We start from the raw sequence: 16700 nt of genomic DNA on the forward strand, positions 1-16700 counted from the left end.
TATACTGACAAAGATTTTTAAGGTATTTATGCCTTTAGGTTTTTGAGCCATCAGCAGTAACAAGATTACATATTGTAATCTTGGATGGTAGTAGCCTAGTGGGTAACACACTCACCTATGAACCAGAAGACCCAGGTTCAAATCTCACTAAATACCATTGTGTCCCTGAGCAAGACACTTAACCCCAAGTTGCTCCAGGGGGACTGTCCCTGTAACTAAAGTCGCTCTGGATAAGGGCATTTGATAAATGATGTAAATGTAGTAGCTTGGGATCAGGAAGCTTTACTGCATGTCACATGGTACCCACTGATAATTCCAGCACATACTCTTTCCATTTAGTTGTTTTTCCTGAACAGCAAGGCAAATGAAATGGCCAAGGAGCTTGGCAGCAGTAGCTGGTTGCTGGGGCAGTACCGCTGTTAGTGGACACTGGATGAGGTTTACAAATCTAATATTACTTTAACTAGTGCTGTTTGTTGCATTGCATTAATGATGAAATATTTATTTCAGTATATTTGGATATACTTATTGGTCATTTAAGCAGTCATATCTTTCAACAACTTTTGTTTCTATTTCTATAATTACAATAAGAGGCTAATAAAACCTCACCATACATCTGTAAATTATATGTATTCTACTTTTGTTACCAATTATATTTTAGAGCCCTTATACCTTCGAAACAATGGGCTCCGAATTAAACACATCCAATAAGCATTATATACCAAGCTGCAGTCCATTTTATTTGGAAGGTGGCAGAGCAGCAGAAGCAGACAGCTGTATGTTCTTCATGAGCAGATCGAAAAAGAGACATTATCACTGCTAAATCCTCACAGGGTGGGACGAGTCTACAGGTGGTCCGCAAGCATGTCTGTCTACTCACACTGAGAGTAGGGTCGGAAATGAACACTTACTTCTGAGTCTTTCTTGCCACTGGCATTACCTATTGCCAGTGGAGTCAATGAATCAAGTGCAGTTCCATTGCAAGATGAAAAAAGAAGCAGTTAACAGTGATGTCCGAATTATGAAACAGATGCCACAGACAATCACATGATGATAAGACGGTAAGGAGTTTTGAGGTCGATTCCGATGATGCCTCTTTTGCCTCAAGTGACACATAAATACCCAGAATAAAAGGGCTAAGTTATCAAAATTAGAACAGAAAGTTCTTGAAAAACCTAATGTTTTCTTACTAAACATAACTGTGTTTTTGTGTGTGTGGAAGTTATGCCATAGATCAGCAGGACACAATGATCCTCATGAGACCTGCTTTAACCTACTTTGGTGAGATGAAGAGTGTCGAATAAGTGGCGCCACACATTCCCATCGGCATTGCTGCACTCCCATTCCAAGACGTAATTAATCAACAGGACCAGATAATAAGCCACTGCGCCCAGGGACTCATGGCAATGTTATTCTCTTAATTTCTCATCATTGTACTCATGATCTCACCATACGCCAAAATTAATTACCCTACTATCCCTTGTTAAAGACTGTCTGCCTGGCTGCACCGACTGAACCTCAAAATCTGTCCCTTCTTCAAACAATGATATTTTATTTGGGTGGAAAGAGTACTGAAAATTTGAACTTCAGCACAAGTACAAGTTTCCAGTACATTATAAATTAACCACTAAATTAAATAGTAGATGTATGCAGAAAAACATAAATGTAGAAAAGTAGTATTAAGTACATAAACGAATGAAACATACCTAAATACCAAATAAATCTGACTACTTATTGTAACATATTTTTTTGACAAGTGGATTGCTAGAAACTTGTTCTGTGAATTTAATTAAAAAACAACCAATCTGGCAACTTCGTCAGCATGATGATGATACATGTTTCAAATTCAGAAACAAGTACTGTTAAAAATTGAATAAAACAATGGATGTTTAGAACATTTACTGAGACTTTTTGTGCTGCCTTTAATGTTCTCGCTCTCAAAAACCTGCTGACCTTTTTCCTGTGGCCTAATTTTCAGCATTTTATTGGTCAGTTTGCGATGATTTACCTGTATAGTCAACCAAAATGCCTCTCAAAGGTTTGACTTTTGAATTTGTATTCAGCAACAAATTCTGGCTTTACAATTGATTATTTACTATAAATATTACTCAAGTGCAGATAAAATTTTAGATTTCAAAAATCCCCAAATTATCCCCAAAAAACAACTTTAACAATAACATGAGCAACTGTAATAGATTGCTTCCTATCATTATGTTAGTATAGACCAGTGGTTCCCAAGCTTCTCCCAGGTCTTATTACTTAATATTAAATGGTCTCTGTGTAGCCACCATGCTGCTCCACTCCGCTCCATGTGAATAACCTACATGTTCTCCCACACCCCCATAACCCCATAATAACTTCATGCCCCCCCACCCAACCACCCCCTTAACAGGAGACTCTACTCTCCAAGACATGGTCAGAAAAGGCCAAATGATAACACATCCATCCACCATTAGAGCGGGCTTCCGTGCTCACACAACTGTCTTCATGTGGCTTTAAATTGCAACTACTCGGCCACTGCAGCCGTGTGGGAGCAACAGAGGTTCAAGAGCACATGAGGATGACAAATTGAGGATTTGGGAGGAAAGTGCAAAGATTAAGAGCTTTGGCAGGATAAACAGGTAGAAAGACTCGTTCGCCAGCATTTTTCTTTCTGACACAAGGGCTTGATTAATCACCAATAAAAACTAAGGCTTGGTGAAGTGGCCTAAAAAGGACAATTTGTGCTTTCAGTGTCACTGTTCTGACACTGGTACAAAACCACAAATCACAAGAAAGTTACCAGATGCAAATTGGCACAAAGTTCCCTGGCTGGGGCCGCAGGGTGGTGTAACTGGTAGCAACATAACCTCACAGCTCTATCTACCTTGGGTGTGTGGAGTCTGTATGCTCTCCCCATGTTGGTGCGGGTTTCCACTGGGACCTCCAGTTTCCTTAGGCCATCCAAAGTCATGCACCCTAGATGATTTGCTGTGTGTGTGTGTGTGTGTGTGTGTGTGTGTGAGTTCCCTGTGGTAGGTTGGTGCCCAGTCCTAAGTGAGTCCCCGCCCTACTCCCAGTTGTCCAGTATGGACTCTGGCAGCAGCAGCAATCCTGAGCATCAGGACTAGGCGAGTGAATAAGTGAGTTCCCTTGTTAAATATTGTGAAAATGTACCACATATTACATTACCATATGACTCATAATTCTCAGGGGCAAAATAAAGCAGTGGAATACAGACTGTGCGAGTGATAACATAGTTTATCAGAAATTAGTGCTGTTGAATCCTTGTTGAAATGTACAAATGTATTAGAAAGAACATTAGAAAGCACACTACTTTTAATTCAGCCCAGCTACCATATGCGGTCAAAATAATATTTTAGTTTGCACAGCTTATGCACAATTTCTTTAAAGTTTGTTTTTTTGCAGTTTGCACTTTAAGGTCCTTGATTCTAAGGTTCTTGCTTCTGAAAGCTCAAACCACCTCTGAAGGAAACAAAAGAAAGGTGTCCACCATTCAGCCTATGCTCCAAACAGCAGATGTGTGTGCACACACACACTGTGTGACCATAGTCACGTGACAACGGTGTTCTTATTTTGTTGCCCTCGGCTCAGCCTGTCCCCTGTGTGCAATGGCGGTTCATCAGTCCAAAACCTGACGTATTGTTTCAATTGCAGCAAAGCCGAAAGTGGCCAACAGGACATGATGGTGGATTTCACGTGATATGTGTGTGCAGGCTCAGGAACACTGTGTCTAAAGCACAGATATTTCTCAGGAGGCAAAATGAGCTCAACACAAATCCAAGTTTATGAGAGGAACGTGCAGTGAATCAGCATAAATAGACTCAATTAATAATGATTAGCCATACAACTCCATAGATTGAATTTTTACCACAAAGGCTGCCAGTAACTCTTACCCTGATGAGGCACAGTAGAGCATAATGTTGTAGATGGCTACTAGTGGGACCAACACACAGCCACTACGGTCTACACACTTTACCTGCAAAATATCTCTTACACTGCCCATCTGGAACGTGTGTTGCCATTTATTCAGTTCAGTTCCGGTTCGTGATTCTTCATTGATATGCTGATAATCCACTGGACAAATACTCTACAGGGAAGTCAGCATATTTGCACTGTTCAACGTGCTTACCTGGCAATGGCCATCACTGCCATCTGCAGGGGCCCCACCGAGCTGCTCACTAAAGATCATCATTAGCGGCAATTAAAAACAAGGCTGCTTACACCCACTTCAGAGAGCAGAGAAACATCTACGTACAACAGAGAGAAAACAGAAACCAGCAGAACTCCCGATTACCCTGAACAAGTTCCTGAAACCCCCCGTTCAGCAGCCCCATTACCCTGATAGGCATTTTGCTTTGATTTAAAGCAGACCTGCTATGCGAAATGGGGTCATTTACATGCAGGACCATCTCCCGTGCTTCATTAGAACTGAGGAACACAAGGCAGGCAGGTCGGCCCCTCACGTCTGATCCTTGCTCCTTTGAAGGCAGAGTTTGCTTTAAAGCACAGTGTATGGCAGGTGGCAGGGGCATCCTCTACAGTGCCACATGCTTCATGAACAGTCACCTAGTGGGGCACCTGCTGCTGACACTGGCAAAGGAACTGAGGTCCCAATCACCAATCAGTCAAATCCTACTTCCTATATGGGTTTAGATTAATACAAGTATTAAACACCAACCTTAGAAACCCAGGAGATAAATAATCTAAGCTAATAACAAGTCGAGTTAATAGAACCAAATCACACATTACGTGTGTGTGTGTTTTAAAAATACTCCAAAAGTACATGAGTGGGCATTCTTCATTAAAGTTGTCCTCATATTTACATAAATAGGCACATAAACTAACTACCTTTCTGTGAGTAATTATTTTGGTTACCCAAAAAATGTCCTTGCTGATTGACAGCTCTCACACATGCTACTTTCTTATTCAGGGTCATGTCAACTTTTGCCTGTCAATGATTAATTTCATCTATTTGTTTATTTATTTATTTAAATCCAGTTGATGCCCTGACATTTACATTTACATTTACAGCATTTATCAGACGCCCTTATCCAGAGCGACTTACAATCATTAATGAGGGGTTCAAAAAGATCCTACAAAATAAAAGAAAACAGCTTGTGCTGCTTTCAACATACTTTCACACCCCCACATTGCATTAGCTCTGCACCCTCATAGGCATTTAACATTTACATTGATGGCATTTGATCCAGAGCGACCTGTACTCAGTAGTTACAGGGACAGTCCTACTTGATAAGAACTTCGCTCAATGACACAATGGTAGCAAGTTGGGTTTAAACGTGCTTCTGGTAGCAAGGCTACTACTGCCCATTGGAGATGCAGCCAGGTGTGTCCTACATAAATATCCTGACTGCATACAATGAGAGATGTAAAATAAGCTTAATCTAAAAGTCAATTTGTTTGTATTTTTGAACATTTATGACATTGGCCGAGTATTCAAGAGTCAAAAGGTCAGTATTGCTGAAGAGACACTCATAAGTGATGAAACCCACCATCATTGGGGGAGAGAAGGTAGGTAACGTAAGTACAAAAAATTTACATGTAAGTAAAAAATAAAAAATATAGCACAAAAGAGGACCAAGAAAAAACATACACATTATCTGCAAAATGTTCTGGAAGGCATTCAAAATTACAATTCACCATTTTACAGCCCCCCAGCCAAAAGAACCCTTTGCACACAACAAGTTGCTCCAAACGCAGCTGGTCCAAAGCCTACCTGTTCCCATGGCAACCACAGCCCCCTCTGTTCTGGAGTGCTCTTCAGCATTCATGCGATCAGATCGATGATCCAGTAAAAAAAAAAAAAAAAAGTAAGGGGGGGCCGCCTCTCTGAGACCACACACACACACACACACACACACACACACACACACACACACACACACACACACATATATATAGAGGTGAGTTAATAAGGGGTAGAAGGGGGTGGAGAAAGCAGCTCACCGCCTGACTCATCCCACCCCCCATTAAGTTGCAGCTCTTCTGATGTACAAACTTACATAAGTACATCACAAATCACAGTTCTAAAAAACACATATTTGAACAGGACTATAGGCAGCCAGGTGTGTCCTACATAACTCTTACCTTGACTTGAGAGCTGCAAAAACTCATAAAACAGTGGGGCTGCGCGTGCAGTAGCCCATCATGGGACAATCTGTTTAGGACAAGGACTCACCCAGGGTGGGGGGCACAGACCATTCACTCACACACTCACACCTACGGCCAATTTAGAGAGCGCCAGGCCACCTAGTGTGCATTCATCTGGGCGGTGAGAGGAAACCAGACAAGGAAAATACGAGAACATTTAAAGTAAAGAGGTGCATATAACCTCAGTTATAAAACTTAACTGGAAAATCCATTGTAGGGGCAGCAGTGGCCTAGTGGTTAAGGAAGTGGCCCCGTAATCAGAAGGTTACCGGATCAAATCCCGATCCGCCGAGGTGCCACTGAGCAAATATAGTTCATACCCACTGGGATACTACCACTATTACAAGACCGGAAAGGCCACTGCTAGCTGGTTGGTAAGCTAACTTTGCGCCAAACATCCCGGCAACAAAATACATTATTATAAATACTATTTATTAATTCATGATTTAATTATTCTGAAAAAACTTTGTGCATTGCACCTTTAAAAATTGCATTGTTCTTCTCCACATAATGACTTTGGCCATTCAACAGTCCGCCTGGGCTTCTATTCTGCCAGGTGGAGGTGGCCGCAGATGGCTGGGAGCTCAGGCCTTATTTCACTATCTAAATGGGAGAACTAATATCACGGCCTGAAATGGGATTTTAAGGTCTATAGGAGTCTATAGAGTTTCTGGTCATTTAGAATGGACCAGAATATATGATATACCAGTGGCCAAAGCATGTGCAAAAGCACATTCCACTTGTCTCTAGCAGGCTCTAGTTTCTTTCATGTTTATGTTCCCAAGAAGCTCATTGAAGCTTATATTAAGGACTATCAAAATTCTGGAGGTCTATTAGGTACATTGTTATGAATTTGAACCATAGCACTGTTTCAGAAGTTCATTTTCCATCTGATTTAGTATTAATGAAGCAGCCTCTTGCAGGCAAATTAACATAAAGCAGCTGGCGAATCCATTTTAATTATGAAATTAAAGAAATTTATTTTGACACCGATCACTAATATTGCTAATTTCAATGCAGTTAATTGCACTTTGAATTATTTAATTAACTGCCACAGACTCATTTTTTATTTTACCAATGCCATTCACCAGTTGAAGTGTGATTTTCCAGGTTGTGACATTGCTGATCAGTTACAGCAGCAGATAGTTTGTATAAATTTTAACAAATGTAGTTCATAGTTCCCCTGTTATTTCTACACTATGGGGCCTGAAACCACAGACCTCTCATTTTGAAGCATTCATCAACATTACCATCACATTCTCAATTTAGTGGTCTTGCAATCAAGAAATGGACCCTCTGAAAGAAGATGCTCTCAGCCCTGTGTACTGTAAGGTGGAGTTTGACAAGAAAAATTGCCTCTTATGTAACCTGCTGGTGGTTTCAATATTATGACTAATCGATGTAAACTTGTTTAATATACATTTATATTTATTTGGCAGATTGTCCTTACCCAGAGCGACTTACAACGTTCTTTCATGTTACCATCAATGAAGTAATCAGTTCTGGTTCACTAGGACTCAAACCATGAATACAATGGTGTTGGTGGTGTGAAAATTTGGAAAGGTTGAAAACCAGTCGTAGATCTGCAAGAAGAGAGTTATCCAGTCATGAGATTACTAGGGACTGAACATGTATCTGGGTGGCCTGTGTTGATCGATAAGGGTGGATATGTCTGATATTGTAGAGAAGGAATCTACATGAGCGGGAAAGATGATGTTAGTCGAGAAGGAGAGTTGGTTGTCTATAGTTACTCCAAGGATGCGTGCAGTTGCAGAAGGAGAGATCAGTGAGATGTTGAAGATTCTAATGAGGTGAAGAATCTGCTGGAATGAATATTAGGTGGGATAAAATTTTAGACGATTAGCTGCAATCATCTAAATGTCAGTTAGACAAGCAGAGATTCTGGAAGAGGCATGTACATCTAAGACGATATGTTTTGTGTCATGTGCATAGCAGTGGTAGGAAAACCCATGTGAGGAAATTACCTTACCAAGTGATCTCGTGTAGAGGGTGAAGAGGAGAGGACCGAGTACTGAGCCCTGAGGGACACCAGTGGGGAGTCTGCGTGAAGCAGATCCTTTCCAAGTCACTTGGTAAAACTGCTCATCAAGGTAGGAAGCAAACCACTGCCATGTCGAGCCCCAAATTCCAAGTCTCTTCAGGATAGACAGGAGAGTTAACTGTATCAAATGCTGCAGAGAGGTCAAGGAGAATAAGAACAGATGAGAATTCTGCTGATCTGGCCGAATGTAGCTTCTCAGAAACAGCCAGGAGGGCCGTTTCAGTAGAATGACCTGCTCTGAAGCCAAACTGGTTGTGAAGTGATAGCTGATTATAGACACCACACTCAAGGACTTAAGAAAGAAATGAGAGAAGAGGCACTGGTTGGAAGTTGTTGATGTCTGTAGGATCAGCGGTGGGTTTCTTTTAGGGGTGTTGAAATTACTTAATCAATGCCTTAAAAGTACTGCAGATAGTGACTGACTGCCTGATCTGAGTACAGCGCCGCTCCGGGATGGAGTTTCAAGCTGCGTGTTGTGGCGCACCCCTCAGCAGCCTTGTTCTCGCACCACGGTCAACATTGAAATGTGTTCAACTTTGACCACCGTGATGTATTTTTGCGAGTGTTCTTTCTGCCACTTTGAAACACACTCACACTTGATGCGGGAATGGAGGAAAAGCTGACCTAACAGTCTTTTGAGTATCCAGAGTTCCACAACAAGACATTATCGTCTTCCTGGGAGTTTAGAAAACCACGCACGCGTGTGCCGTGTTTAGTCTGAGAGTCTATGGCAAATCATAGCCGTCTGTAGCATTGTCATGTCACAATGTAGAAAATTTAGGGGACGCATCACGATGCATCGTTATCAAGGCATTGATAATCATAATCAAATCGAATCGTGAGACCAGTGACTGTTCACACCTCTAGTTTCTTTAAGATGGGATGTTTTAAACATCCACTCCTAACCCTGGCTGTTTTAAAGACATGATAGGTTACAGACACATGTTGGCAGTTTGGTAAAAGGGACATGGTGAAAATGAAAGATTAAGAGAAAGGTAAAAGGTTTGCATCAAAAGGCTGCTGCTTACCGCTATACCACTACAGACTGTGTAGCGAAGTGACCTTCACTATAAATCACTAAAAAAAAAAAAAAAAAAAAAAAAGCCATGCCCTCTAATTCACACCTCAGGGGGAACCTGAAACAATCACAGATTGACCACCTGAGCAAGCCAATGATAACACAACACTTGGTAATACTGCACAAAACACAAATCAATCTTTGATATGCTCCATACAATTGTTAGTCCAACACAATCCTACAACTGAGCTTCTAAACAGACAAAGTCTAGATTACTACCTGTCCAGAAGAGACAGATACAAAGATTGACTTGAAGCACTAATTAATTAGCATTTTAAATCACTGAGGAAGCCCAAACAAATCATGATTGATCTATTGATCTATGATCAAGTCTATCTTCTTCTATGTTTGTGCATAAATTTTCTTAAGGTAGGGCCCTTTATGAGTGGCCAGTAACGCAGCAGTAAAAAAAAATTCTGTATATTTAAGCAGCAATACACAAGACCCCAGTTACACTAATAGCTCAATATCCTATGACAAGCATTTTACTACAATTACACAATATCTTTTCCATTTATTTCTTATTAAAACCAAAAAACAAAGATTTTTTTTAATTAACTGTGGTAATGTATACATTATTAAATTCCAGCTTATTATTGGCCATTTGTTTACTATGCAGACATGCACATATTGTGCTTAATATATAAAATCCAAGCACCAAGGCCCTATAATGCAGATGGACGGCCATGAAATTAAATTAATTAACAACAAAATAGAGTTTTTGCCTTACGGGCAGTGAAACATAAAAGAGGTCCATTTGTCAATAACAACCAAGGTACCAGGTCAACGGGTCAGAGTGACAGACTACGCTAGATGCTATTTCCTTAAAGCGTTTTTTGGTGTTTATATTACTTCCCAAACAGGCTTAATTTTATAATTTACACAGTGTGATGATGAATGTGGAAACCACAGACAAGAGGCAAGATGATTAAGCAGCTCACAGCAATGAGGAAATCAGTGCACAGAGATAAAGAAGGGCATGGCAAAAGGAAAAGAGTGTCAGGAATAACAATGACAAAGAGGAGAGAGCCACAGGGCGTCTATCAACAGTAGACATCTGCTTTGAGGAGAGAGAGAGAGAGATGCTGCTGCTTGTGCTCCATCACAGGCTAAATGGGAAAGTCTTCCAATTTCCAGTACATTGTCCTGCCTGTCAGCACTTTCCATCCTCATCCACACAAATGTTTTTATTGAGCTCCTTACCAAAGCCCAGATGCACCAAAATTTGTGTTTATGAACTTATGAATAAAGAAACATGGTCTCTCATCCATGAGGAATTAAAAAGTGTCTGCTTTGCTCAGTTTTCTTGGCACTTCTGGGTGGTCAGTGTGGCACAACGTAGGAAAACAGCGGTTGAAATGAAATTCCATTTCTGCCTCTTAATCCAGGACACATTGCCTCTCAAAAGGCATTTTTAAAATGCACCTGCAATGTGAAGGTAAAAAAAAAAAAAAAAAGATTTTGCTTATCTCATGCTGTCAGTTCCTGGCCTTATTTCCATTTATTTTAATTGTAGGTAATTTGAATCTGTACAGATGCAGCTCATATAAAATCATAACGTTTTTAAAAAATGAGAGTGATTAAATCCAAAAACACACGAGGAAGGACATTTTGGATATACTGCTGTAAACCAATAAGAGATGCCTCCATACTCACCATTTCTATCCAACATTCCCTGCATCTTTATGTATTGAAGGTTCAAATAATTTAAAATTCAGTGGATTAAAACTGCAATAAATATAACATTTAATGGCTCTATTACTTTTTAAGTACCACTGAGGACATTTAATACCTTCTGTCATTTTATTTTATGGACCTCATCCTCCAGTGGTAACTGGCTCTCTGTTTTGCTTCATTTTAGCCCTTCATCCATATGACAACTCTCCACATACTGCTGTAGGGGTTGCTTGTGCTTATTTTTGCATACACGTGAATGCAAAAACTTTTTGAAAACCCAGAACCCACTCTGAAATCAGGGCCAACGTGTGTCTTTACATTTGTGGCAGTAGCATAGCAGCTGACAAGCATGATAGTCAACCGATGTGCCAAACATACATTCACTACCACCCAGCTGCTGAACAAGACAGTTCTGGCTATAGTCCCCTACCATAATATTTTAACAGCAAGATATGAAATGTGTTCAGTTGGTACATGTGTAAATGTGTAAAAACAACACAGAACAAAACCGTGACTTCAAAATCAAGGTTTGTACTGAATCATATTCACATTTTTATCTCATGCAAAAAAGGCACATTTAAAAAATAATAATAATTCAATGACCTTGTTGTTCCATTACTTTTGGAGGGAACTGTGCTCATATTGACTGTGCCACAAAAGGCAGGTAAGGAAGCGGACCCATAATCGGAAGGTTGCCGAATCCCGATTGGCCGAGGTGCCACTGAGCAAAGCACCGTCCCCACACACTGCTCCCGGGGCTCCTTTCATGGCTGCCCACTGCTCACCAAGGGTGATGGTTAAAAGCAGAGGACACATTTCGTTGTTTCACAATGACAATCACTTCACTTTCTTTTTTTCTCGTTTGGCGTCTCCCTTGCTCTATAGATAAATGTCTTACCGTTGTTACATCAGCCTTTTTTATCTTGAGGAAGATAGTCATACAATACAATCAAATTTGTTTAAAGTCAAATCAGCCAAGATCACAGTGAAAAGAATACAACTCTTGACACAAAGCCCATGGTTTTAAGAAGGGAATAAGCAGAATGACTGTTCCATATCTGTGGCAGGTTTGTGTGTATGCAATAGGAAATGAAAACATGTCTTGTGTGTGTGAACATCTCACCCTGAAGTCGATGCCAACAGTTGATATGAAGCTGCCAGCCAGGAAAGCTCCATCTTTGAACCGCACTAGCAGACAGGTCTTTCCCACACCCGAGTCTCCAACCAGCATCACCTAAAGAGAAGTTAAAAAAAATAAATAAAAAAAGAAATTAATAGTCTATTTCTTATACTGTAAGCAACAGCCAGGCATTAAATAAATGAAAGCACAGCAATGAAGAAAGTTACATTCTTTAAAGCAAGCTGGAAGGCTGGGGGTGTTGCAGACAATCATGAAATAAGTATAATACAGTAATAAACTGCCAGCTGATTAGCACAATTATGCTGTAATGTGTTTCATTTATTTAAGCTTGATATTGTATTGCAATCATGTTAAAAAGGGGAGATACTGATCTGAAGGAGGACAATGAAGCAGGACAATCGATGAAACAACAATCTTACCCTGAACACATCAAAAACAAAGGAGATCATGTCCTAGGCACCACTAGGGTGCAACGGTACAGGTATCCCATGGTATGTTTTTGGAAAATAATGCACTTTCACCTGAAGTCCCAACGTGGGTCTGTATAAAAGCATGTTGGATAGACAGCTGTCGTTTTGCTGTGGTTTGTAACAGATGTGAACCTTTAAGACAAGTTGTATTGTGTGGTGGGGTGGAGCCATCAGCCTGCACTCCACTGGGCAAGGCACCGTCCCCACACACTGCCCCCCGGGCGACTTTCATGGCTGCCCACTTCTCACCAAGGGTGACTGTTAAAAGCCTTTCCTTGTGGGCACCGTGTGCTGTGCTGTGTCACATGTGACAATCACTTTCACCCTTTCACAGCACAGTAACAGTAAGGAAGAACATTTAGTGTCATTCCACAAAGAATTGTAAGGTTGAAATACTGGAAGTTTATAAATGGCAAGTAAGCTTGACGAGTCAACATCTCACGGTTTGCTTCCTTCTCTCTTCACACTCCACTCCACCAAAACACACAGGCCTGCTGCAGGTTAAACTGTTTGACTGTTAGTCACTGGCAGTGTTGGGGAGTAACGCAATAAATGTACGGCGTTACGTATTTAGAATACAATATGAGTAACTGTATTTCGTTACAGTTACAGTTTAAATGAGTGATAATCAGAATAGGGTTAATTTTTTTTTGTTTTAAATAAATGGATAACACTGTGGTATTTTCCTGATTCATATGTTAGGCTATCCCCTCTGTAATTTTGGTAATTCCACGCTGCGTGGACCAGGCATAACACAGGGTGAGATGTGAAGTTCACACACGTTTCAGGCATGTTTTCATTTCCTATTGCATACACACAAACCTGCCACAGATATGGAACAGCTGCGCATGCGCAGTCCCTCTAGTTTGCACTCTGTTCCAGCGCCCCTAAAACCATGCTACCCCTGAAATTGTAAATAAATATGATTTAATGATCTTTATACTCTTACAGTGCACATGGACAGTGTGTGTAAGGTGACACGCCATCACCCAGTTTAACCTCGCCGCTTGGAGGGTTTGAGGAGGGCCGTAATTGGCCACTTTCCGCCGCGAGGAAGGTGCGGTCCTAATCAAAAAGAGGGTCGTTTATTCTTGTGCAAGGCTACTTTTTATTTTAACTAAGTGATGGAATATGTTGGTGACCATAATAGTAAATACTTTTCAATGGCATATTTTGTTTCTCTTCCACTTTTCAGCTTTATAAATAAGGAAATGATTAGGAAAAAAACAGGGCTTTTTTATTATCTGTGATTGCTACATTCATGTAGTTGTTAAAAGCATGACAATATTATTCAGATTAGTAATCCAAAGTATTCAGAATACGTTACTCACATTGAGTAATTTAATGGAATACGTTACAAACTACATTTTGGGGCATGTATGCTGTAATCTGTAACGGAATACATTTGACACACGAGGAAAACAAGCAAGCATGCAAATGAAGATTATCGCGGCCTGGAAAAAGGATCACTCTCATTTTAATTATCATGCAATTTATTGATTTATTGTTTATCGCACAAATTCTATCCACATCTTTCCCCATTTGTGCTCTTTCACTCTCACTCTGTTGACACTTGTTTAATATTCAGCCCCCCGTCCCTCCTAAAGGTCAAATATACGTCGGTGAGATGAAAACATATTGTTTATGCAACGATTCACTTCTGCAACACTGACAACTGTGCATCAAGGCCTTTTTTTGCAAAACCCACCTCCACCTCCTGCTACGTCAGTCCAGTGGCAGGGTCAGTCTCTATAACGGTGTGCTAACGGCGGCCAGCGGCAGACAAAGTCTGAAATGAAATCCAGCGACCTTGGCACCAAACCGGGCCGCCAGGTAAAAGGAAATAAAGTCGGCACCGCTTCTGCCTTTCAGATTCACACGCAGTTAAGAGGTCCGCGGTTTCTGACATTTTCTGCCCTCGCCGCATACGCCTGTCATTTCAATGCGAGTCAGAAACCTCTCCTGCCTTCACAACAACATCAAGGTCTGCCAAGATCACAGCAATTCAGAGAAGGGAGACATAGTAAATAAAAAAAATATTTAAAAAAAAAGAGAGAGAAAGGTTCTGAAAAGATATGAAGGAAGCAGGGGAGGGGAAGGAGATGAAGAGAGAGAGAAAACTGTGCAACGAGGCTGTGAGGGGAGTGTATTAATTCAGAAACACCGGAACTCACACGGAGACGCGTGCGAGAGGAAAACAAGACCCCCATGTCCCAAAACATGAACTTCAAAGACGAAGCATCCAGGCAGACTGGAGGATGCAGCAGGATGGGGAGTGGGAGTTTACGCCTAACCTACCGGTGGATCAACCAGAATCCCTCACTCACTGGCCTTCCTTAGCCGCTGCTGGAGCCCATCCCGGGGCACTTGGGGCAGGGCGGGGCACACCTATGGACAACACCATTGAGTGGCACCCTGAATTAGCAATAAGGATTTTAGCGGCATTTTGCAGCAGATTGAGTGGACCCTCCATCAATGCGTCCCACACAGAAGCTATGTTGCCAAATCCGTGAGCCTTTCAGCCCAGTATCATCTACAAATGCGGCAAAACACAAACAAAACCATCGAATAACATACTTAAATAAGGAATGCAGTGTTTTATCATGTTATAATGGGACTACATTTGGTACAAAAAACTATATAATAATCAATTCAACACCCAGACTGGCTGTTCTTTGCAACAGTTACGACTAGCAAAATCATTCAGATGAAGGATCAGTTAAATGAACAGCTGCAAGAGCTTTGCACCATGTATCCCACTTTACTGCATGCCTGGTTGCAGACGACCCCTCCGATTCGTACACCGTCCTCCCTACCGTGCATTACAAAACCGCATTTATATCCATCAGGAGAAAGTCCGGATATCTAAAGATCGTCTTAGCACTGAGAATTTAATAGGAATATCCTGACAGAATTGTACTTCTTGCACGTTTTTGACATCAGTGCCTGGATCCTTGTCTGATCACATTAACTGAATTGGTGATTTTATTGATACTTTCTGCTGCTTGATGATTTATTAATACGTTTTGGTTGACTTTTGTATAAATTCCTCTATCAATTCCGCAGCGGTGAGCGTTTCATTGCAAACTCTAAAGAAAAATCCCGATGTCTCGCTTAAATTATCCAGCTAAATTAGCTTTTGGGTTTTTTGCCTTTGCCAACATAAATTAACACGATAATAACGTCGCTCGAACCGAAAACAGTGTCTCGGTGTTTGCTCAGTGGCGCGTCTTGTCGCTGTTGACACAGCTGTGGCGTTCAGACCGAACACCAGCCCGACATCGCGGGTCACCTACTGAAGAAAAATGTATACAAATACACGCATGTAATTAAATAAAACCAAATGCAACTCCGCTAACACCATTAAGCTTTTCGGTCGACGCTCAATGTTGTACGATAATTTATTTCAGTAAAAGTTTTAATGGATGCGTGTTTGATATGTTGGCTCGTTTATTTAACCGGTTGGGGCCACGCGTGGCTGGGAACAGGTGTCCGGCGCGAACAGCGACTCACCTTGAAGGCGACGTCGTAAAACTCCCCGCTGTTGCTGAGGGACGGCCGGCTGGGGTGCACCACCCCGTTGGCCTGAGACGGGGCTCCCTTCTCGCCCGCGCCGTGGGCGGGAGAGGCGCTCGGGGTGCCGCCGCCGCCGCCGCCGCCACCGCCGCCGCTCGCCTTGCCTTTGCTCGTCTTCTTCCTGGACATGATTCTCCGGCGGGACGGGCTCGGTGTGTCGGTGACGGGAACTGCTGCTCGGCTCTGGGGTCGGCGGCGCGCGCGACGCCTAATTAACGCAACTTTTTCGCGGCCGCGGCGTCGCGCATGTCCGCGTTCGTCTCCGCGACCGACACTTCTGCTACTTTTTGTGGAATTGTCTCGTTATGTTTTACAGCCTGCCCGCCGTCGCCGCTTTGTTTTGTGTCTTTTTCGGTGACTGTAATTATCGTCACCGCCGCCTCCTCAGCGTGCCCAGCTGTCCGTCACCCAGCGCGCCGCGACCGCCGCCTATATACACGGAGCGGGTTCCCAGGTCTCGCGAGACAATTCTGCAAACGAGATTTGCAAAGCTTCGGCGAGCTGGAAGACCTGACATTTGCCGAT

At 41.9% G+C, this 16700-nt stretch overlaps 1 protein-coding gene across 1 annotated transcript in view; it reads right to left on the minus strand.

Annotated features, from left to right (window-relative positions):
• rab26 (RAB26, member RAS oncogene family) overlaps nt 1-16580 on the minus strand; it is a 63009-nt gene extending 46429 nt beyond the window's left edge. The window contains exons 1-2 of the mRNA XM_028964963.1: nt 16113-16580; nt 12112-12222 (exon numbers count right to left, since the gene is read on the minus strand). Of these exons, the coding sequence (XP_028820796.1) occupies nt 12112-12222; nt 16113-16304 (303 nt within the window). The 5' untranslated portion in view covers nt 16305-16580. The remainder of the gene's footprint in view (nt 1-12111; nt 12223-16112) is intronic.
• Between the last annotated feature and the right edge of the window lie 120 nt (nt 16581-16700).

The sequence above is a fragment of the Denticeps clupeoides genome, chromosome 2 (assembly GCF_900700375.1).
Source record: "Denticeps clupeoides chromosome 2, fDenClu1.1, whole genome shotgun sequence".
Lineage (NCBI taxonomy): Eukaryota > Metazoa > Chordata > Actinopteri > Clupeiformes > Denticipitidae > Denticeps > Denticeps clupeoides.